At 33.5% G+C, this 25,336-nt stretch overlaps 1 protein-coding gene across 2 annotated transcripts in view; it reads left to right on the top strand.

The window, feature by feature from the left end:
• TMTC3 (transmembrane O-mannosyltransferase targeting cadherins 3) overlaps positions 1–25,336 on the top strand; it is a 49,031-nt gene that overhangs the window by 16,261 nt on the left and 7,434 nt on the right. For both annotated transcript variants that reach the window (XM_033117871.1, XM_033117872.1), the window contains exons 5-11: positions 4,350–4,465; positions 4,920–5,092; positions 10,801–11,053; positions 14,734–14,882; positions 16,589–16,709; positions 18,601–18,712; positions 24,793–24,896. In XM_033117871.1, the coding sequence (XP_032973762.1) occupies positions 4,350–4,465; positions 4,920–5,092; positions 10,801–11,053; positions 14,734–14,882; positions 16,589–16,709; positions 18,601–18,712; positions 24,793–24,896 (1,028 nt within the window). The remainder of the gene's footprint in view (positions 1–4,349; positions 4,466–4,919; positions 5,093–10,800; positions 11,054–14,733; positions 14,883–16,588; positions 16,710–18,600; positions 18,713–24,792; positions 24,897–25,336) is intronic.

Genomic DNA, 25,336 nt, shown 5'->3' on the forward strand with positions numbered 1-25,336 from the left:
GATAAGGAGCCTAATTTTGTATGTGTGGAAACTAAGGTTCAAGAAATAAGTGATTTAGCCCAACAGCTTTAGTGTCTTAGATTTGTGACGTGAGCAGGACTGCCACTTGCGGCCATGCATAATGCCATCTTAGAACCATCCGAGTGGCAGCATCGCATAGAGGTCAAGATCAGGGGGCTCTGCAGTCTGGTTTCACATTCCAGGTCCACCGTTGGTTTGCCAGCTCCATTCACTGGGCACATTACTTAGCCTCTCTGTGCCTTAGTTGCTTTATAAAACGTAGATAATCGCAGTCCCTACCTGTTTGAATTAGATGAGGTAATCATGTTGAGGCATTTAGAGCGCTAAGTGGCTCACAATAAGCAGGACATCTGTGGTCCCCGTTGCCTCTCACGCAGGGAGAGTTAGTTCGGTTAACTAATACTGAATTGCAGATCGATTGCCTCCTTAAATACCACCCTAAGCAAAGCATGAATGGTAAACGTAGGAAATGTTACCTGCAAGACCCTGATCGGGCCCCTGCCTACCTTGTCAACCATGTTACAGCCGGTTTTGCCCTAGCTGGCTAGCTTCACTGGACCCAGGTAGACAGACCTTGTGGTTCCTCAAAAAGGTGAAGCGCCTGTCTTTATACTTGCTGTTCCCTCTTTTTTGAATTTTCTTCCCTTAGAGCTTCACATAGTTATCTCTTCTACATTATTTTTATATCATCTGGCCTCTGCTCAACTTTCTCTCTTCGGGAAACCTTCCCTACTCTAAAATAGCCTTTCACTTTATCATATTTTTATTCCTAATCATTTTACGTGGTTCTTTTTAATTATTTTTTTATGCTTCATAATTCCAGTATCTTCCCTTATTTCCTTTAGAATTACTTATTTTAAATGTTTGGTCTGTCTTTTCAAATAATTCTGATTTAGTAGCATATGTTATTATGTTTGTTCTCTCTTTCATGACTGTTGTACCCTTCAGGTATCTACTTATTTTGGCTTGTGAATTCAAGCCACATGATCTCCTAGTTATCACTGTATCTGTGAGGAAGAAAGACCAGGGCTACTCTGTCCAGGCTATGAGTCATTAAAACCCAGGGTGGGGAGGTCCAGGTTCCCCAGGCCCTGGGGGATCTCTGTTGTAGTTACCATTCTACCAAACACCCCTGTAGTCTCTTCAAGAGAATCACCACTGAGAAGAAGCCAGTCTACCATTCCTGTGCCTTTAGATGGGAGATGTGTGGAAGAGACTGCCTGAGAGTGGTTGGTCACTTTGCACGTTTTCAAATAAAACCTACTCTGTAACCCAGCCAAACTTGTGAAATGCTCTGATTGAACCACATGGACACCCACAAGCTACAGTGCTGCAGATTGTACAGTAAAGGAGCAAACAGGGATCTACCCAAGGTGGTCAGGATTGGCTAGAGCGGAAGTTAAAACATTTTCCCACTCTCCTGGGAAATGCTTTGGATGCATGCCCTCATAACAACCACACAGACACATTTAAGATAACCTTCAGTGCCCACAAGGTAGTTTTTGAGTTTTATTTTATTTTATTTTTTTTTGGTAAGTGTCTTAGAGGCCATATTTCCTCTCACTTAATCTCATTCTGGGGTTGATTTTGGGGGAAGGAGCCAGCAGGTCCTGCTAGTTCACTACTTGACCAAAACAAAAAAACAAATCATGTTGCTTTCTGTCCCTTTAACCCGCATTTCTCATTTCTAACCTGGAAATACATAATTTATATTTTTCTTTTAACCCTTTGTTGTTTGTTGTTTCACAATTGACTCTAACCTTCATTAAAGTAAGTAACTTTCTTTCATTTTCCATCCATTTCCTAGAATGGTTCCTGGTACACAGTATGTGTTCAATATATATTTGTTGAGCAAATGATCAAGTGAACGAATGTATTGTGTTTTAAATTCTATATGAAAAGATGCCGAAACCTACTTTGGACTTCTATTCTCCTAACACCTATGATTCTTCTTACTCCATGTTACATAATTTTATGTTTGAGACCTAAAATAGTTTTGTCATCATCTTTGTGTCCCCCATTCTATCTAATGTATGTTGTCCTATGTAAAGATTTTTATTTTGTAATTATTTAATCACTTTATATTCTAAATTATTTGTACCCCATGCTCTTTTTATAATTGTGATCCATCTCAGGGCCTTTGCACTTGCTTTTCCATTTCTTTAGGTTTCTGCTCAAATGTTACCAGTAGTACCACTGATCTCCCCCACTCCTTTTTTCCCTTCACCTACTTGTCTCTGTAACACTTAGGGCACCATTTGGGAAAAAACCCTCTATCTTTGTCTGTTGATTTGATTATCACTTGCTCTCACAAAATGTAGTAGATATTTAAAATAACTGTTTGAATACTTAATTGCTGAAGGTGTGTACCTTTACACATGTAAAATCACTTTAGTAACCTATATTTTGAAATTGGAATGGATTTTAATGATTCCAATTGATTCTATACTTATACATGGTTTTGTTTTTGTTCTTGTTTTGTTTTGTTTCAGTGTTGTTAACTTTCTAGCAGAGGTGCTTGTTGTGGACAAAAGCACAGATGGTAACTTTAGCCACAGAGATCTGATTATAAAAATCAAAGTGTACATGTTTGTATAGCGATTTAGTCACCGAAGGTTGAACTGAAGTGATCAACTGAACTGAAGTTTCAGTAAAGCTTTTGCCTTTATTAGAGATATTAGTTGCTGAGGTTGAATTTAACGTTATGGAAGGCAACTGTTTGCTTTCTCTTCCTTAGAGTGGAAAGACAAATTACTAAGAAGCTCTAAATTTAGTACCATGAGCTCTTTATTGTGCTTGACTTGTTTTTAACCTCCAAAATTCTTTCCTCATCTAAAAAATGTGTACAATTACATCTGCCCTTTTATGCCATGGAGTGATTTTGAGACTCAGTGAAGTAATATGTGCTACACTGGTCATATAAACAGTTTAATGTATGTTTTTAAATATTTGTTTTCAAGACCATTATTTCCCACTAGTTTTTAATATATACATACCCATTGGTTTTACTGTTCTCTGTATTATTCATTTGCCAACCTTCTTCCCTCCTCTACTCCTTTATTCATACATACCCTTTGCCCAGTTTTTTCATGTCCTTTGTATCCTTCAAAGTCCAACTTTAGATTCAACTTGTTTTGTGAATGATTATCTACTGATATCTTTTCTTTATGAAGTTCTTGTTGAATTTAGTATACTATTCCAGCCCTTAGTATAATCTAGTACATCAGTATTGATGGCTTGGGCCTAATTAGAATATGAAAATTTTTTTGAGCAAGGAATACTGTTATACTTACTATCCCCAACAGTGTTTGGGGATTTTTTTAGTTGTTTGTTTGTTTTTGTTGGGTTTTTTTTCAGTAATTTTAGTATGTAGAGTACTTTAAAATTAAAAACAATTTCAAAATAGATGAGTTTCTATATTAAGCCCAAAAGTTTCTATATTAAGTCAAAAGAAAATATATTAGATTTATGACTTGTGTTCTTATTTACTCCTGGATTTTAAGTCAGTTTTTTGAGTTTTTGTTTTGATTAATGTTCTTAATGAATAAAATCTGAGGTCACACAATTGTATTAGCATTTTTTAAAAAACTGGAAAAAAAATGGAGGTCATATTTTCCAATAAGAAAACTGAAGTTCAGAACAGTTGCCCAAAGTCACAAAGCAAGTAAAGTTAGTGGTAGATCCGGAATTACTCTCACAATTCATTGTTCTTTAATCAGTTACTACTAAGTAATGGACATTTACTTAAAGTTAATGAAGTAGGTTTTTCATTTAAATTGAACTTGTGAATATTGTGAACTTTTTAAAACAGTATTATTAATTTAAATGCTTTTTACTAACTTGTTTCAGACTTTGTAGTCTTTAAAATAAGAGTAGTACTCTACTTTGCCCAGTAGTTTTCAGTTTCAAGTTTTTAATAAATGAAGTATATTGATATCTGTGTGATAATTTTAGGTATTTATTTTTGTTTCAAATTGGTAGTTCATTAATCATGACACTCAAGCTTATAAGTTTCTCTTCTCCAAATTGGCCACTCTACCTTTGTTTTAAAAGTTAGTATTTGGTTAGATAATTTTCATCTCTACGAAAAAATTTTTAGTTCAAATTATACATCTTGATATTTTGTTTTCAATATATAAAGCAAAAATTACACATTTAAATGTGTTTTAAAATATAGAGTATAAGTCAGTGGGAAATAATGCAAATAGGAATATAGAATCACAAGTAAAGTTTTTCAGCAATGTGTAATGGTTGCCTAACCTAAAATATCCTTTTATGGTATCAAATTGTTTTGTGTAGTTTTATATTTTTCTGTTCTTAAATTACAGTGTGGACTCCAATTGCATTGACAGTGTTTTTAGTGGCTATTGCAACGCTGTGTAAAGAACAAGGAATAACAGTTGTGGGAATTTGCTGTGTGTATGAAGTATTTATTGCCCAGGGGGTAAGGAGAAATATAAATTTTCTGGTTACTATCTTTTTTCCTGTTGAATCGTATTTGCTATAATAAACTTATTTTCTAAATGCATCATTATGTAAATCAGTCTGTTTATCAATAATGATGCCAAAAATTTGCAAAAAACAAGCATTTCTTTCCTCATACCCACTGAAAATTACTTAACATTTTATAACACCTCCAGCTTTTTAAACACAGCTTTTTAAGTTTCAATAATGAAATTGTTAGTCAATTTGGAAAAGTACACAGTAATATTGTACGATATAATTATTGAATAAGATTGTCAGGCTCAGTTTTATTCATTATCAGTTCCACAAATTGTTTCATATTGATTTTATAATTACAGTCAATTTCTATCTAATCTTTCATTTACAAAGTACTCCATTATTGAAAACATTGTAGTGTATGTTTATTTATTGAAAACATTTTTTTCCTTTTCCAGTATACTTTGCCATTATTATATACTACTGCTGGACAGTTTATCCGTGGAAAGGGTGGTATTCCCTTTTCTATGCTACAGACACTAATAAAACTCATTGTTTTGATGTTCAGTACACTATTACTTGTCGTGATTAGAGTCCAGATTATTCAGTCCCAACTTCCAGTATTCACCAGGTATGAAATTGTTTTGTTTTGTTGTTGTTGTTGTTTTCCATCCTTTTTAAATTAACTTTGGATTTTAAGTGATTGTAAATATTTCAGAAAGTGTTTGATTTACATTGAGGTTTTTTAAAGAGCCTTGAGTCATAATTACGGTTTTTTTAAAACGTGCATATATTTAAAATATACAAATTAATAAATTGTGAGGTACTCATGAAACTACCACAATCAAGAAAATAATGACCCTCAAATTGATTAACTGTTAAATCTACTATAGCCTTAGTGACTTTTGTCTTCTATTAATTATTGAGAGGATATTGAAATTTCTGACTATAACTGTAGATTTGTCTGTTTCTCCTGCAGTTGAATCAGTTTTGCTTCAGATGTTTTAAAACTATTGTTAAGCACATAAACATTTTGAACTGTAATTTCCATTTGATGAATTGATCCCTTTATCATTATTAAATGAGCTTTATCCCATGTAATAGTCTTTACTCAGTAATTTACATTGTCTTGTATTAATATAGCTACTCAAGCTGTCTTTTGTTAGTGTTCCAAGATTTATCTTTTTCCAAGGTTTATCTTTTTCTTGTTATCCATCCATATCTTTATATTTAAAGTGGATTCCTTGTAGGCCGCATATACGGTAGTTGGGTCTTCCTTTTCTGTTTAGGCAGATAATCTATCTTTTAAATGGGGTGTTTCGGCTATTTACATTTAATGTGATTACTGATATTGTTTGATGTAAATCTACCATCTTGCTAATTGTTTTCTTCACCCCATTACTTTGTTTTCTTTTTTCTCTGCCTTCTTTTGGATTGAGTATTTTATTATCATTCCATTCTTATCTCCTTGTTGACTTATTAGATAAAAGTCTTTGCTGTGATTTTTTAGTGATTGCTTTGTGGTTTTTTGTATATGTCCTGTATCATAGTTTATTTTCAAAGGATACTATAATTGTGAGTATATATAATATAAATATCAGCATCTATAGTATAAGCATATATATAATTAATAAATTCTTATATAAACATATAAAATTGCTTTTGTGCTATTTGCATACATATTCCTTGAGTATAAATTATAAATGCCACAATACATTGTTGTTGTTATTTTCTGCTTTAAACAATTAACTTTGGAATAATTTTTAAATAATTTTTAAAAGTCATTTATATTAACGCATATAGTTACCGTTTCTAGTGTTCTTCAGTTTTTATTAGATCAAGATCTTCATTTGGTACCATTTTCTTTGTGACTGAAGGACTTTAACATTTCTTGACATGTAGGTCTGCTGGTGATCAATTCTTTTAGCATTTATATCTAAAAATATCTTTATTTTGCCTTTGTTTTTGAACAATATTATCTCTGAGTGTAGAATTCTACATTGGCTGGTTTTCTTTCAGTACTCTAAAAATATTACTCTATTATTTTTTGTTTTATATTGTTTTCCATGGGAAAGCTTCAGTCATCCTTATCTTTATGCTTCTGCAGGTAGTGTGTCTTTTCTGTGCAGCTTTTAATATTTTTTCTTTATCGTTTCTCTCCTCTTTATTTTTTGAGACATAATTGACATATAATGAATTATTAGTTTTAGGTGTACAACATAATGATTTGATATATAGACAGAGAAATGATTACCATAAGCTTAGTTAATATCACCACACATAATTACATTTTTTTTTCTTGTGATTAAAAACTGTTAAGATCTACTCTCTTAGCAACTGTCAAATACACAATACTGTGTGGTTAACTATAGTCACCATGCTACACGTTACATCCCTAGGACTCACTCATCTTAAAACTGGAAGTTTGGGTGAAGGTAGTCCAAAGGTACAAACTTTCACTCATTATTTCTTTTATCTTCATGTTTCTTGTGTTTGGGTTAATTGAGGTGTTTAGAATCTGTAGGTTTTACTACTTTATATATCCTTTGGAAATTTTGTAGCTATTCTTAAAGTTTTTTTCTGTCTTCTCTCTCCTTTCTTCTTGTGGGACTCCAGTTACCTGTATATTAGGCTTCTTGGAGTTGTTGCACTGATACTCTGTTCATTCTTCTCACCCCCAAAACTATTTTCCCTTGGATTGCATTTTGGATTGTGTTTTGTTTTTTGTTTTTTCCTTGTGTCTTCAAGTTCACTTATTTTTCTTCTACAATGTCTAATCGGCCCTTAATTTCTCATGGTTATTTTTCATCTCAGTTTCATCTCTAATTAAAGTTCTGTTTGCGCCTTTTTTACTTGTTTCCTGTCTCTGCATGTTCTAGTGCTTTAAAGTCCTTGTCGACTAATTTTGTCATCTGTCATTTCTTGGTCAGTTTCGATTGAATAATTTTTCTCTTTCTGGATTGTATTTTTATACTTAACATGCCTGGTAATTTTTAAACCAGTGACATTTGTTCTGGGATGCATTTATTTACAAAATGTTTCATCTTCTAACTTTGCTTTTAAGCTTTGTTTTATGAGATCATGGCAGCAATTAGGTTAGGGCTAATTTGTCTCCCCTACTGACACAAGACCCTTTGGACTTTCCGATGGACTGTGAATTATGAGGATTTGCACCCTGGCTGCTGAGGAATTATTCCTAGCTGTGTGTGATACTTGGGAATTTTTATCTAATCTTTTTGGGAGGTACTTCCCTAATCATATAAGTTTTCCTAGGACTGCTATAACGAATTACCAGAAACCGGGTAGATTAAAGCAACAGAAATTTATTCTCACAGTACTGGAGGTCAGAAGTCCAAAATCAAGGTGTAGGGCACAGTTGGTTCCTTCTGACGGCTCTGAGGAAGAATCTGTTCTGTGCCTTTTTCCAAGCTTCTGGTGTTTGCTGGCAATCTTTGGCATTCTTTGACATGTTGCTGCATCATCCACTCAGCTTCATCTTTACCTGGCCTTGTTCTCCTTGTGTTTCTCTTTATTCTCTCCTCTCTGTATAAGAACGCCTGTCATTGAATTGAGGGCCCCCCCAATCCAGTATAACCTCATCTTAACTCAACCTAATGTAATGGCAAAGACCCTGTTTCCAAATAAGATCACATTGTAAGGTGCTGGGTAGACATTAATTTTGGGGAGACATAATTCAACCCCAGCACACTGACCCTTGAGTATTTCCTCACATCATTATGCTGGTCAGTTCTCATCAGTACTAAAAACTGGAGAGAGACCTATAGCTCTCCTGAGTTTTCTTTCTCAGCAGCTATCCTCTGGCTGATATTCTGCGTCCTCGCTCCAGCCCCCTGGGCTACTCGGTCTCCCAGCTTCATCTTCTCAACTTAGGGGTACTAGTGGGCTCCGCCAGGTTCTACCTGACAGCCCCAAAGACTGAATTCTTCAGGTCGGGCTCCCCTCATTTGTTTGTCTTCTCTCAGGTATAACTGTACAAATGTCCTTTGTTTGATGCTCAGTGTGTTTAAAAAAAAAAATGTTTTATATATCTTGTCCAGTTTTTTAGTTGTTTAAGGCTAGCAGCAAAACTTACCCTGAATTTTAACAATGTGCTTTTTCTTGCTCTACCATTTAACATTTTTTCTATTTCACCTGATTGGGCTAAAATTTTAAATGAAGTTTATACTAGTTCTCTATTCAGTTTTTAGTAACTGACATTACAAGCAAGAACTTTTTTTTACCAAAAGGCCAAAATGCATTCATATTGCTATCTATGATAATGCATTGCTATCCTGGTTAGATAAATTTTATTCAGATAGTTCTCTTATGTCCAGCACTATCTTTGTGATATTTTTCATATAATTATCATTTTCAATAGCATTTCTTTCTTTAAAGAATAATTACATTTTAACTTCGTAAATGTTTACCCTCGAGTCTAGCCATGATAAACTGAACAACTCATTTTAGTATTAAAGTATGGGAAATAGATTGAATTGTACATATATACTCTATATTTCTTTCTTCACCCTTTGGTTTCAGTGTTTTTATTCTGTTTGTCATTCCTTTTAGAGAATTTGATATCCCATCTCCAATTTTACAATATGAAAGTATGGTTAGTAGGTGTGAATGTATTTGCTTGGTTTGTGTGTGTGTGGATGGGTATATGGAGTGTGTTACTGTTTCTCCGAAAATAACACCCAGCAGGACCATCAGCTTTAATGCGTCTTTTGGAGCAAAAATTAATATAAGACTCGGTCTTATTTTAAAATATTATAAGACCAGGTCTTATAATATAATGTAATGTAATGTAATGTAATGTAATGTAATATAATATAATATAATATAGTATAGTATAGTATAATACCGGGTCTTGCATTAATTTTGCTCCAGAAGATACATTAGAGCTGATGATCCGCTAGGTCTTGTTTTGGGGAAACATGGTATATATAAGTATATATTTGTGTGTGTATGTATAAATTTTATTCTATTTCATTACCTTGTGAAGTTGATTATAATATGATTTGACATGCTTTGATGTATAGTCTTTCTCTGCAATTCAGTTATTAAATTAGCTATCCTAAATAAACTGTTAATCATAAAAATGAATTCTGAATAGTAAGCTTTAACAACAGGAAAAAAGGTAGCTTTGTATTCAGTTCTGTTGATTATTTTGAGAATTCAAGCCCTGATTCTCAAGATTTATTATTTTCCATATATGTAGGTACTCAAATACGAAAAATTTAAATATTATTTGTCAAATAGTAATTTTTCTCAACCATTTGATACTTTTAAGAAGAGCAAATCAAATGAGTGGTAAAGGTTGGTTTTTCATTGACTTATTCATCTTAAAATCAGAAATTGGGTTTTTAAAGGACCATATATTAATATTGCCAATAAAATTTAGAACATAGCCTAAAGAAATGAAAATCTGGTTATTCATTTGAAATATAAACCAGGATATAAGCTTATTTTAATACATACTAGGAGGAAAAGTAGAACACAAATAAACTGTTACATAGGCCTATAGAGTTAGTACTCTCCTGGAAATTTGGATTTCAACTTCCTAGAAGTCTAAGCAAAGAGGGAAAGCTCATACCATGTTTCCCTGAAAATAAGACCTAGCCGGACCATCAGCTCTAATGCATCTTTTGGAGCAAAAATTAATACAAGACCCGGTATTATATTATATTATGTTATATTATATTATATTATACCCAGTCTTATATTAAAATAAGACCGGATCTTACATTAATTTTTGTTCCAAAAGACGCATTAGAGCTAATGGTCCGGTTAGGTCTTATTTTCAGGGAAACATGGTATGTGGTAAAACTTCTGTGTCTGTGACAAGAGAAAAACAGTAATTCTTTCTAGGAAGCATCATTTTTATGAGCCTTTAGTGCTGAAACAAACTTCATATAGAAAAACATTGGTTAGTGTTCTCAGAAGCATTCATAGAACACGTACAACAATGAATCTTATAAAACTTACTACTTTTACTAAGAAGGTGGTAATTTGATGAAAGTACATCTGCAGTCAATATTATTATAGTATCCATGTATGAATTATTCTAATAACAAACTAGAAATGGGTAACCTGCATGCCCTTCAATCAGTTCTTTATAAATACCACTCTTCTCAACTAGACATTTCATAAAGATTAGACAATTTGAACTTGGGCAAGAATCTGAGGTAGTCATTAAAAATATTTTTGTCTTCTGTTTAATGAGATTACATAGAAAATACAGCTTTTATTATTGTTCAGTATTTTATATATGTTATGTATTAATTTTATGTTTAGGAAATTTTTAGTTTGAACAACTTTTACTCATTCTTTATGCAGGTTTGATAACCCAGCTGCTGTAAGCCCAACTCCTACAAGACAGCTAACTTTTAACTACCTCCTTCCTGTGAATGCGTGGCTCCTATTAAATCCTTCAGAGCTCTGCTGTGATTGGACCATGGGAACAATACCACTTATAGAGTCATTTCTAGATATTCGGAATCTTGCCACCTTTACTTTCTTTTTCCTTTTGGTGGCTTTGGGAGTATTCAGTCTCAGATATCCTGGTGATTCCTCCAAGACTGTTTTAATGGTAAGAAATTTCTTTATTTTTCAATAATATTACATTCCGTTGATTAAGAGACTGCCTTTAATTCATTAAAAGCATCCTTTTAGAAACAGTCTTTTTTGTTCAACATCATCTTAATTTATTTACTTACATTAGGTTACCCTAAAATTATATGTCAGAATTTGACATGCAAGCATAATTTGACATATATCGAGGGTTCCAAAAAATGTATACAAGTGGACACTTGGGTCAACATTGCTCAAGCAGTAGTTCGCCATAATTAGAAGTGTCTGGACGCTGATGGTAACCACTTTGAGCAGCTCTTGTAATTGCAGAAGTCAAACGCGACTTGTATTCATCTTTTGTTATCGGTATATATTGAGTATGGCAATTTTAATAGTTTTTTCCTTTCTTAAAACGTGTATACATTTTTTTGGCACCCTCTGTATATTTAGCATATAAAACAAAAACTGATATAAATTTCCCTAATTTAGTAGGAAGTCTGAAGTCATGCAGCATCCTTTTGGCATCAATTTTTTCACATTTCTTAGCTTTACCTAACTAGATTATCTGATTTATAAAGAAATGAGTCATATTATATACTTTTTTGTTTTCTTGGCACAGAGAAGAGTGTCATGTAAGGTATGTAGCCAGAAATGTATAGCTCTTCAGTTCTCATTAGCAAGATTCGTTAGCAATACCTCCCTTAGGTATTTCTTACTATGTTCAGAGAACTCTGATTGTTTGAAAAGTCTTTTTGTTGTTGTTTTTCTGAAATCTGTTTCTTTGTAATTTTCTTATGCTGTTCTAACATCTTACTCATAACAGTTCTGAAGCCTCTTTAAATTCTTGAAGACAATAATCTTTCACATTTTCTTGAATCAGAAAGTGTTATTGATACTTTGCAAATATATCATTTTTGGCTGGAGCCTCTAGATTCATTTATTCATTCTATTAAAAATTTTTATTTCAACCTATGTATTAGGCAGCATTATAGGCACTAAGAATGTGATAACAAAAAGAAATACAAGGACCTCATTTCCAGGGGACTTGCATCCTAGAGAAATTTGAAGCCAATTTCTGAGATACAGAGAAGACTGAAAAAATACAGAGTTCGGGGAAAAGATCATGTTTACTATTCACCTTTGATCTGTTTCGTTTGAGCTATCTTTAAAACATCCTAGTGGAGATTTTGAGTATCACCTTGTGTCTAGAATTGAGAGGAGAAGCCTAAGTTACACATAAAATTTTAATTGACTGGCGTATGGATATTTATTGAAAGCAGGATGTGGATAAGAACGCGTATGGAGAGGTTATAGAGCAGCCTTTCTCAACTGGGGTTTTATGTTTTCTGGGGTTTCATCTTTTGTTTTATGGCATGAGTTTTCTCTGTTAAGTTTGGAAGCATGGTCACCTGCTGAAAGTGACATGGGTCTAAATTTGAGAAAAGTAGTCAAGATTTAAAACATCAAGGAGAGTTAGAGTAAACTACCAAAGAAACCTAGGAATCCTGAGGAGTCTTAAAGATCAATTTGAAGATGGTGATCATGAATTTATGATATTAATCTATTTTGCTTAGCAACTGTCTCTAGTAGTGCATTGTTGCTCAGATAAATACAGACAAGGCAAATATATGGTAGAATACATCCAAAGCTGAGGTTCTGCTAAAAGAAATGTAATAAAAGGAAGGGTACATGAATTTAAAGTTTTGGCAAATAAAAAATGATATGTAAACTGCATAAAAAATAGAGAATAGTGTCAATGAAATGAACATAGATTTATGTAAATTGTATCTTATTTTATGTGTATAAATGAGAACAATTGTGACCTTAGGTATAACTGCTTTAAGTATAGTCTTAAACATGCTAATTTTTATGAAGATATACTCTGAAGATCTCTGGAAAGGATAAGCAAATCAAAGGAGTACCTACTAAGTGCCAGATACCATGTTAAGGACTTATTAAATAAAACGTTATAAGTATCTCAACAACATAATGTAATTATTAATCCCCATTTTATTTATAAAGAAACAGTTGCAAGGGGATTGATTGTTTACCTTGTTACATAGGAAGTAAGAAATGAAACGACTGGTCTCCAAACCCTTGGCTCTTTCCATACTACCTTCCTCCCTTTTAAAGAGTTTACATCAGAAGGGAATTATGGTAGTCATAGTCAACTAGGTTGGCATATACTAATAGAGAGCGTATTAGAACTTCTGAGTAACTCAATAATCATTAGAGACATTCTTTTATCCAAGAACCAATAGGTTTTTTGAGAGATGGCTTTTCTTTTTTGTGTAGCTTACGTATCCGTCCATGATGCATCTTTGGATCACTTGAACACTTTTAATTCTTTCAAATGAAATTGCTTCAGGGCAGCCATGAATTAATAGGGAACATTTTTTAAAAAAGGACTACATATTTCAGAACATCTCTATCTGTTTCACAGCTAGCTGATTATTTTTATCAAGCACTTCTGGTAAATGTTAAATGAATTATGTACTCTTAATCCTTTACCTTTTTGATTAAAAAGGAAACATGAAAATTTCAGACATAAAATGATATAATACTGAGCAATTTGTTGGTAGTGCTTTTCTTCAGATTCAGTATTGCCTCATTACAAATCATTAAATTTTGATTCATGGGGAAGGTATTCTTTTTTATGTGTGTGTGTGTATATGTGTATATAAATATGTGTGTGTGTGTTTAAATATAATAAGGAAAAGACATTCTTTTCCTCTCAAACTGTTACTGTAAAAGACCCTCAAACTTCCAAAGCTGAAGGAACAGCTTGTTTATTCAATTAGTTACTATAAAACAAATCAGGTTAACAAAATACAGAAGTAGATGTCCATAGAAACAGATGTTCTAATGGCAACTAACTTATTTCCTTCCACAAGTTATTTGTGTGGTAGTTATTTGTGTCCTACCTTTTATAATGCCTTTTTAACCTGGAAACCATATGCCATCCCATTTCAAAACGGGGGGGGGGGGGGGGGGGGGGAATCACATCATTTTTGAGAGGTTTTATTTCAGTGTGCAGTGTTAGAATTTTAGAAGTTCTTATTAGAATTTCTTAGAATTAGAGGTCTTAGACTAAAAGACTTGATTTAAAGAGTACAGTTTTATTTTTATACATACACTAAGCCTCTATTGAATGTATGTGACTTACCAGAATATTATGCAAAGTAAAACGGAGGTACAAAAGTAGTTGTCTGCCATCTTGTCTGAAACATAGCTTATCGATTTCCAATATTATGTGGTTACTTATATAGTAAAATTATAAAAACTGGCATATTTAGCTATTTTTATCAACCTTTGTGGATTCATTTTGTTAAAACCTATTAACATCTTTCTCTGTCAATTTATTTTTACTACATGTAAAAAAATTAGTTAGATGTAAAAAAATTATATCTTGTTTTATATATATTTTCAAGAAATATTTCTTACTTAATTGGATGAACCTTAATTATAAGATCTTGCATTGCATTCAAGAAGACTTCATCTCACCTTGCTGAAATACATTTTTTTGTTTGTTGTCATCATTGCTAAATTGCTTTTTTTGTTTTTAAATTAATATTCTTTATAGTATTACTAAAAATGATCCACCAGTACATTATCCAGATTAATTGATAAAATACTTGGATTTGACTATTGCATGTCCACATATTTTTTTAATTTAATAAAATATCTTTTTCTTTGTAGGCACTTTGTTTAATGGCATTACCATTTATTCCTGCATCGAACCTTTTTTTTCCAGTTGGATTTGTGGTTGCTGAGCGAGTATTATATGTTCCTAGCATGGGGTTCTGTATTTTGGTAGCCCATGGATGGCAGAAAATATCAAATAAAAGGTGAATTTAAATATTCATTTAATGCTTACTAACTATAATATCAAATATGATACATTTAAGTATTTTAAATGTTTATTTAGTTCAATTTTATAAGTCAAACTTTAATACTTTATTTTTTTCATCTTCATAATCTCCTCATTTTTCTGTAATTCGAGTTAGGAAAGCTCCATTGTACCTACCACATCTTATGTTCTTATATTTATATAATTTTATTGCACAGCCTGAGACACAACATATTTTGAGTCAGACCCAAATGCAAACAAGGGTATGTGAAACGTATGTAGTAAGCAGTCTGTAATTTCTTTCTAACATTACTATCTTCACCATAAAACCACGATGTCCTAATTGCCTGAAACTAACAGTTAAGAACAGAATAGTCACACTTACGTATATAAGACATGGTCACTGTCTCTTCTTTCTCACCTCCAGTCACCCTTTATTCAACGCACAGAATTCTGACTTCTTTCTATATCATTTACTAACACAGATAACAAACTGCCTCCTAGGAGCTAAATCCAGTCAATGCTTTTATTTAAAATTGATTTCTCTGACATCTGTAAAAGCTTTTGATTCTCTTTCACATCTGTTCATTTCTGCTCTAAATATTCTCTTAATTATTCTTGCTATACCTCCTCTCTAAATATATATGTGTTTTTTTTTATTTTTGAGTTTTACTCATAACCATTTTTCCCACATTACATATTATCCCTGGATGATCTCATCTACGTCTACAATTTTCATTAGTATGTACCAAAACTTTTCTCTCACCTTCTACCCATATCTCCATTTATAATCACTACCGGTATTTGAGTGCCTGCCGGACCGTTTAGACTTGTTTTCTCATTGAATCCTCATATTCCTTAACTCTATGTTGCAAATTTTTAAATTGAAGCTCCTACAGGTTACCTGAATTTTACAGGAACACACAGCTAGTGAACAGCAGAGTCTTGCTTCATATATGCATCTACTTCCAATGTCCATGTTCTTTCTGATTCTTAGACCCTTATCCTGGTTAAGTGGATTTATCAAAATGAAAGAAATTGTGAGCTGTGTTACCAGGACAGAAACACAGACTCTGAGAACATTAGTACTAAATGAGATCATAGGGATTATTGAAGTATAACCATCTTTTTATAGATGAGGAATTGAGTCCCAAATAATTAGCCTAAAGTATATTAGTAATTTGCATCTATTTTATAAAGAGTTAACGTTTACTAAGATTTTTAATAATTCTAGCTTTCAAATGTAAAAGTATTTTAAGAATGTCATGATAATCTGTGATACGTGAACATAAGTAGAAATGTTTTTAAATGTAATCAGTGATAAGATTGACCTTATAAACACAAGTAAGAATATTCAGGTTGTAGGTAATGGTACAAAGGACTTTAAATGTAAAAAGTCACAATTAAAAACTGGTTTTATCAATTTTTTGTTATCAACTCTAATAACAAAGGAGCTTTTGAAATAAAGGCAAATATTGGAATATTTAATGAAATTGAAGACTGAAGTGAAAGGCAGTATTCATAACATTTCATTTTTTTGTTGGTGATGTTTCTGAAGTTGGATGATTAGTAGTACAATCCCTGTCCTTTAGAATAAATTCAAACATGACATTTGGGGACATTTAACATATTTCTTACCTCTGTTCAGAAAGGTAAAATGCTTTTGGTGATAGAGATAATTTGTTTTGTTTTTTTCTCAAATAGTGTATTAAAAAAGTTATCCTGGGTTTGTCTGTCTATGGTGATATTCACTCATGCCTTAAAAACACTCCACAGAAATTGGGATTGGGAGTCCGAATATACATTGTTTATGTCAGCCTTGAAGGTAAAGTATCATCCAGAATGACAGGAAAGTATGTCATCAATTTCTTATAGCCGTGTCTAAGATGTTTTAACTTTTAATTAGACATATAACTGTCAATATTAAGTACTTCACCAAAAGATTAATAAAAATAATTTGTTCTTTATGTAATATATACCATAATCAGTGCTCTGAATAGTGCTTACCTGTATGTCCACAGCATGTATGAATAATTACCTAATTGCTATACAGTTGTTAGAAGCTCAAATGATAAAATGTTTAAATAAGAATACTATGTTTAATTGGTTAAAAGGTACACAGTTTTTAACCTTTTAACATTGCTGAAATTAGAATACATCTTACAGTGAAAGGCATCTTATAATTAATTAGTGACTTTTTTCTTTCTTAATGGTGCATAAAACAATGGTGAGTCTTAATAATTGATGGCACCTTAGATTCAATGAAATAAAATACATGGCAAAAAAAATGGTACCCTATTAGGTGGAAGATAACCAACCAATGGTTATAATACTATAGGAAAGATAGGAACAGGAATAAAGGAGTGATACAGCATTTCTATGGAATGGACAACATAAATAGGAATAAGTTCTTTTTAAAAATCATAAAATTTCTTTTCTAGGTACAGGCAAAGATTTTTTTTTTCAGGTGCTCCCTTCCTGGTGCCCCTCTTCAAATCTCTAAATCTTAACTTCCTTTTGACTATTTCTGTACTCTCCACTGCCTAGCTTAACTGTATCACTGCCTCATTGCAGTAGTCTGTGTGACTTCTTAATTTGACATCCACTTAAGATCAGGTGACTATCCTCTTAAAACACTCAGTAACTCCATTATCTCCTCTAGCTCCAAAGTCTGCAAACAAATGAGCCTTCATTACCATTCTTATACATCCACACCCCTGGAATTCTAATGGAGCCCCATAATTTTTAGGAATTTTGCTTGTCCTTACTGCCAGGACAATACTGAAAACCACAGCCCCAATCACTGCAGCTAGTTCCTTGGCTAGGTACCGTCCTCTGCCGTCAGGAGCACCGTGACCATCTGTGAACCCTGAAAGCACAGATCAACGTAGAACTTTAATCCCAGGATTCTCATTACCATAATAGAATACATAATTAACTTCACTGGAGCCTGAAAATAAGTAATTAGTGCAATGTTTAAACACATTTTCATGATCGAATACCTTTTTTCCCAAAAGAATGTAAGTAGTAGAGCAGGAGTTTTCAAACAGCACAATGCTTTGATCAAATAAAATTTTTTGTAAAATTCTAGTATATAAAATAGATATAATCAGACTGCTGTGGTTAGTATGTTGATATTAACAGAAGGAGAGAGTAAATTTGATGAAGAAGCGTTCTTTGGCTCTTTTCTCATCTCTGGGGACATTTTCGTGGAACACTCAATTCCAGTAGTAAACCACACAAATATCTGTGTTAATTGGAGTCTTTTTTTTTTCCCGGGAGAAAATCCAAATAATTTTTTTCCTGTGTTATTGAGATATAATTTACATAAACCTTGCATTAGTTTAAGGTGTACAACATAATGATTTGATACTTGTTTTTATTACGAAATGATTACCACGATAAGTTAACATCCATCATCTCACATAGTTACAGTTTTTTTTTCTTGTGATGAGAACTTTTAAGATCTACTCTATTCCTGATTTTTAAATATACAATATAGTATTGTTAACTGTAGTCACTATGCCACAAGTTCCATCTGCAGGACTGACTTATGTTGTAACTGGAAGTTTGTACCTTTTTGTCACCATTACCTGTTCATGGACATCTCCATGGAGCAGCCCATGCCTGACAGTGTATCAAACAAATATCCGTGGTAATTGGAGTTGTATTTTTTTAAACTGTAACTAATTTATATCTGTACTTGTATATTTAAGGTAAATAAAAACAATGCCAAATTGTGGAATAATGTGGGTCATGCTCTGGAAAATGAAAAGAACTTTGAGAGAGCTTTGAAATATTTCTTACAGGCTACTTATGTTCAACCAGGTAAGCATTATTAATTAGTGGAATTATTTTAATAGTTTTTCTTTTTAATAACTTGATTATATTTGGGAAAATAAGGTAGAGTTTATTTTTAAGCTTTGAGGGATTTGAATACTATCAGTATTCAATGATGGCTTATTTTGAATTGGGTTATATGCTAAAACTACTTATATAAGATATTTAAGGAATTATTTTTAAACGTAGTGGAATTGTTGAGTGGCACTGATGAGCAATTCTGGTGGAATGATTGGTGCCAGAGCCTGATGCAAGAGAGTGTAGGACAGTGGGGGAAGAATAATTGGAAACAATTGGTAATGAAAACTTTTCTAGAGGGTATTGATAAATGGCAGTGGTGCTGGGGATCGTACCACAGTATGGTGGTAGGGGTATTTTATTTTTCATTTTAAGATGGGAAAAACAGCACGTGTGCAGCTAATCTGTTGAAGCTGGGAAAAGTAATAATTCCAGGTCGGGGGACTAATTACTGGATTAATGTCCTTGAATAGATGAGATTAATAGGTTCTGGTGCACAGGTTGAGGACTTCAGTTAGTCGTAGAACCGATAGTTATCCTGTGGTAACAGGGAAGACAGACTATATGGACATGAAAATGGGCAGGTGAATAAATGACATGGAGGAAGCTTCTGGGTTTTGCCCTCTGTTTGCTTCTGTTTTCTTAGTGAAATAGAAAGCAAAGTCATCACAAACTTTAATGTACCTATTAATCACGTGGAGATCTTGTTAAGGTGTATGTTCTGATGTATAGAGGTTTAGAGTAGGACCTGAAGTTCTGCATTTCTGGTAAGTTCCCATGATGCTTAGCCAAGGATCCCACTTTAATAAACAATGATCTAGGAAAGTACATAGAGAAGGAAAATTATATAATTACCAAGCAGCTCTAACACCCTACTTGAGGTCAGGAGTACTTAATTTAAAATTAAACCAGTTGATGTAGTTATATGTTTTTATATGTTTTTCTCCTGCTACTTTATAGCTGTAGTGGTACTGGCATGGATCATTCAAATAAACAGGATTAGGATTTTGTGGTATGTATGTTACTAAACGAGAAAGGGATAAAAGGAGTGGTTATAATAATGGAACACAGAATCTAAGCTGGTTAAGGAGGGATGTGAGGGAGGGTAAGGGATGAAGGAAAGGTGACAGGATCAGTGGTTTATAGATCTGAAAAATCGTCGGTGTCTGAGTCGAGTCTAACTAGAGTATAAAATTTTTCAGTAGGAACGCTCTTGGTATTTCGAGCGTGCAGAATTGCATTTCAGGACATGTACCAAACGTGACCCCCACCCACCAAATGCCGTCATTACTTTCCATTCAGAATAATGACCAAAAAGTACCACCACACACACTTTTCTAAATATCCTCAGATGGGTGGGGAGTGGCAGGCACTGTCCCCTATTTTTCTATTAGATGTGACTGTGGCCATTAAAATAACTATTTAAAGGAAGATGGAGGTGAAAGTCTTTGGAAGAAAAGACATCAAGGCCACGTATTAGAAGATCCATCTGTGTAGATTTTAACCTCACTAAGAATTTTGAAAACTTTGATGTTGGAGAGAATGACAAGGATCCGGGAGCTATGACCGTGACTGCAGCAAGGCAGGATGGTGGACAATAGAGTAGAATGACCAGAAATTCAGAGAAAAGTGATTGTAAGATGGAATGAGAATGATCTGACAATGGCAAGGATCCAAGACGACACCTCCTCCGAGACCCTTCCTTCAGGCCCAGGGTGAACACAGGATGAAAGGGCACAGTCACCACTGGGAGGCGCTGCAGTCTGAACCATGTCCCTGAGGCAAAGCCACATTTCAGTTACAGAAAGGTGAAGAGAAAGTTCTAGAAATAGAAATGATGGTCTGGCTTCCCAGTTTTTAGGAATATCTCATGTAGTTTCGTTTCTCTTTGATATACAGGGTACATGTCTTGGGTTCCCTCACTTCTTTGCCTCTGTTCATGTTCTTTGAGCCTAGAATTCCCCCCAGCCCCCTTCCTTCCCACCCACCTTCTACCATATCCTGCCCGTCTCTTACAACTCATCTAACCTGGCTTCTTTTCTGAAAAACCCTCCTGTCTTTCTAGTTAGAAACAAATATTTCTCATCTTTAAAACTCCTTACAACTTCTTCTGTAGCTTCCCTTTGATATTTGTAGTTTCCTATTTACTACTATATCCTATTTATTTTAAAAAGTTTTTTTAATGAAAAACATTTATTTATTTAAACTGAGGAGCTACCTAGGGGCAGCATGAACATCTTACTCATCTTTGCGTTCCCTGAATCATCCAGCGTGGTTTTACCCACAGGCAGCAGTCACTAACTGGTAGTGTTAATTAATTCATTGCTTTCCAAAGCCCTGGATTCCTTCTCGGAGCTTCAGGGAAGCAGAGTTATGTTTGATGTCAGACACACAGGGACGTTGAGACTTAGATGACATTATTTAAGCCTCTTCAGCCTTATCTTTCTCATTTCTAAATTGGAACGGTAATTTTTTTTCTCATTGCCTTGTTTTAAAGACTAAATTATATGGCATGGGTGTGTATGTATGTGCGTGTTTAATTTTATCCAGTGGGTAGTATATGTATCACAGGATGTTACCAGGTATAGACACTCAGTTTTTAATTTAGTACATTTTTCCTCTTATTATCAATCGTCATGTTTTACTATTTTTGTTTGTTCGTTTGTTTGTTTGTTTTTTGGGTTTTTTTTTTACAGAGGTCTTTTATTTTTTTACACTTATGCCATGAATTCATAGGGAATGGGTTCCAACAGCTCAGGCTCCTTTCCACTGGTTCTCACAAGTGTGCTTCTCTGGGTGGGGCAGGCTGGTGTTTCAGTTGAACTGAGGTACCTTTCTCTTTGGCTTCCTTCTTTTTCTGATCATTTTCCTTCACCCATTTCAGGAAGCTATCTCGGCTCTTAGAGTGCTTAATATGCTCAATACGAACATTGATTCTCTTGGTTAGAATCTTGCCCTTGACTTTGTTTTACTGTTTTTTGAACCTGTCTCCTTTAGTATGACTTTCCTACCTTACCCTCAGAATTGCTCTTTGTAATCAGCCATAGACTAGGAGAACAGATAAACCAGTTGATTACAATTTATTGTAAAATAGTACATTAACTTAGAAACGTTGAATTTGACATTCAGAGTCATCTTGGATTATTCTTTGTTTTTTAGCTATATTCTTCATAGATAGATTTGACAGATGAATGACATGTAAGGAGGGAAATCAGGAGTCCTTTTTTGTCCCTGTTAGATATACAAATGAAGATAGATTTGTAAGTCTGGGTACAGGTCAGGACTAGAGATAGAAATTTGCAGTAAGAAGCAAATAAATGCTATTTAAACTCCTGAAACAGTACAGCATCACAAAGAGTAGGGATCAGTAACATTTGAAAGTTAACTTTAAAAAAATCAAAAGGAGTTCAGTCTAAAAGCTCTTCTTGCTTAGGCGAATAAGAATATACACAGCAGTGGTCTTTGACCAGGTGACATGCGTCTCATGTTAGATGAACAACTGATTGCAGTATTTTTTGTTTTGATGATTACAATTGTTTTAAAAAACCCTAATTCACAAAGGTAAAATTTTTGCAATTGGAATTACTGTATCCATAAACACCTTTACAAGACAAGAGTAGATTTTTCTTAAGGAACACCAGACCTTCCAAGGTTTGTTTTTGCCTTAAAGTCAATAATTGCCATTTTAATCTAAGTCTAAATCTTTGAAACTGTTTGTATCAAAAGAGAATCATGGACCTGTTCAACTTGGATGCCATCAAGATAGAAATGACTTTCAGAGAGCTTTTAGGAGTTTCCAGATGTTTATCAATTTACCTTTTAAAGGAATTGATAAATTTTTTGTATAAGAAATACTGGAAAGCAACATAGATGCCTAAGCCATCAGCGTGGGAATGCTCAACTTCACTGTTGGTGGTGGAAGAATTATTAGACAGAGTTAGTTGCCTGATACTTGCCAGTCTTCATTTACACGGAATTAAATACAGACAGCTAGATTCAAGCTGTTGTTGGTCTGGATAGTGCACTTAGAATAGCAAGATTGGTCTTTGAAATTCTGTAGCTTTTAGTCATTTAAATGTCATTGGTTTTTACATCTTGCCTGCTTTTCTTTTTTTTTGTTTTTTTTGTTTCAAATTTACATTTACCTTACCAGTAATGCTGTTTCTTCCTGTGGAATCCCAAAATTTTGTGACATACAAAGAAATTGCTTAAAAATTATGACTTTCATTTCATTAGCTGTATTGTGCGTATTGCTTTTCTTGCTGACGGCTATCCAATTGCTCTCTTTGTTCGTTGAGAACATTAGGCTGCTTTACTCTAGTGTCTGAAGTCTTCATTGATGACAATATCTCCTTGCCATAATTCTGAGATCTTGATTCCAGTGGGTAGTAATTTTCCTCGTCTTTCATCCAAATAGATAACCTCTTTTGTAAGTTTGGTTGGGATTGATTTCAGAAACATTTTAAATACTTAGCTGACATCATTATACTTTTATTTAAACTTTAATTTTGGGGGGATTTTATATATCCTTCATTTTTCCTAAGTAACTTTCTGATCTCTATAGTAGACGGTGTAAATTTATCTAATGTTAAAAAAAAATGAGCTTTATAAGAGCAAAGACTACCTACTCTATTTTTCTATGCACTTGGTAATGCAATGACTTTCAGACTTGGCTCTACATAAAATTGCCTTTTAAACGTTTTAAAAACATTTTTGTAATCCAATTCCTGAAGATTCTGTTTTGATAGAGGTGGTTGGGGCTAATGTATCTTAATTTTTAAAAACTACACAGGTATCCTGATTTGCAGCCAGGTTTGGAAATGATTAGCCTAAACATCTTTTGTTCTTGACCCCCTTTTGAGACCCCATGACATTCAGCAGTACATCTAAAAACAGAAATCAGCCTCCTTCCCCAGCCTTGTCTCCTGGTTCTCTAACCAAACCTATACTGCATCTGACAGTTTTTGTGCAGTGCACACAGTTGCCAGCCTGATACATAATGTAGCAAGATCTTAGGACTGTTACTCTCCTCCTAGGGGAATGCCTAAGATATATATGCTTGGCCCCTATGTGTCCTGGGAGTTGCAGGCAGAGAACTATTCCACAATTGCAAAATCATCGGTGTCGCAGGCAAGTAGTAATCATAATTTGAAACCTTGTCATGTCTGTTAGAGATTCATGTTGGCTAAAATTTGTCTGATTTAAGATCTCCCTTCTTTCTATCTTTATTCCAAACCTTTGAAATATTTACTGGGAAATGTATGTTAAACCCTCATATCTTTCTTATTTAAATTGCATATTTTTCTATCCCTGAATAAATTTGCTGAGGATTCGATTTTCCATATCAAAATGAGACAAAAGTTCCTGACATTCTGATATTAACACAACATTTTAAAAAGTTTTAAATAAATTATATAGGAATTTATCATCATTTAAGAGAGATGGGCTACTGCATATTAAGTTATATTATAGACTCCTGATATTCCATTTTTCTTGCATTCCAACCACATTCACAAAAATTTGAAAAAACAAAATCACAAAGTTTTTTCACATCACTTTGCCCCTGTCACACCATGGGTGCAAATATAACATTTGAAATAATTCTAGGAATTTTGACGATCCTCTTTTTTTTCGCTTGTAGATCTTTTTCACTTTTAGAGTTGAGCCATATTTTTTAAGTGAGTTCCATAGCTATGAGGTTAAGAAAATGGAAGCAAGCCTTAGTATGGTAAAGTATAATGAAGAAAGATGATGTAAATTTCTTTATTCCTGCTATTTCTTCCCTCTCATGTCTTAACCCTTCAAAGGTCCATTCAAATAGTTTTTCATGTTGTATGTGTATTTTCTGTCTTCACAGTACTTTACATAATAATTTGCTAGTGTAGCATTCATTGATCAGAAGTTATAGCAAGTTGTGTTAGAAGAACTTTATAAGGAGGAAGCAGGACCTGTTACCTAGAGTTTTTGTTGCTAGAAACATGTCGTTTTAGTAGTTAACATTGAATCCTATTGAGTATTTTTGCCAACAAATAATTTCTTTAAAATTTTAGATGATATTGGTGCCCACATGAATGTAGGAAGAACTTATAAAAATTTAAATAGAACCAAAGAAGCTGAAGAATCTTATATGATGGCCAAGTCACTTATGCCTCAAGTAAGTTATCATAATTTATTCCTATTGTGTCATGTGTCCTAGATATCCACATTGAATAGAATTCTCTAGATGGAAAATCCATATCTTTTCTTCAATTTATTGATGTAACAGTAAGGCATCTGATGAACCATCTATTAGTACAAGTTTTATAAAGGATTACATTTACTTTTACAGCTTAATTAAAATTTTTTATAGTCTTTTTATAAAAACTAAATCCACAGTTAGGAATTTTAGATATTCTTGGTTACAAGTTATCAATGAGTTAAATGACATTAAATGAAGAGAATTATATTTATGTACATTAAGCACTAAATTCAACATTATTCCCACCAAAAAAATAAATGAATAAAACAACATAGCTACATCTGTGTTGCTGTGTTGTGTCCACCGTTGTTATAATGACACACGTACAAGGTTCTGTGGAAATCACAATACAGTGT

The sequence above is a fragment of the Rhinolophus ferrumequinum genome, chromosome 10 (assembly GCF_004115265.2).
Source record: "Rhinolophus ferrumequinum isolate MPI-CBG mRhiFer1 chromosome 10, mRhiFer1_v1.p, whole genome shotgun sequence".
Taxonomy (NCBI): Eukaryota; Metazoa; Chordata; class Mammalia; order Chiroptera; family Rhinolophidae; genus Rhinolophus; species Rhinolophus ferrumequinum.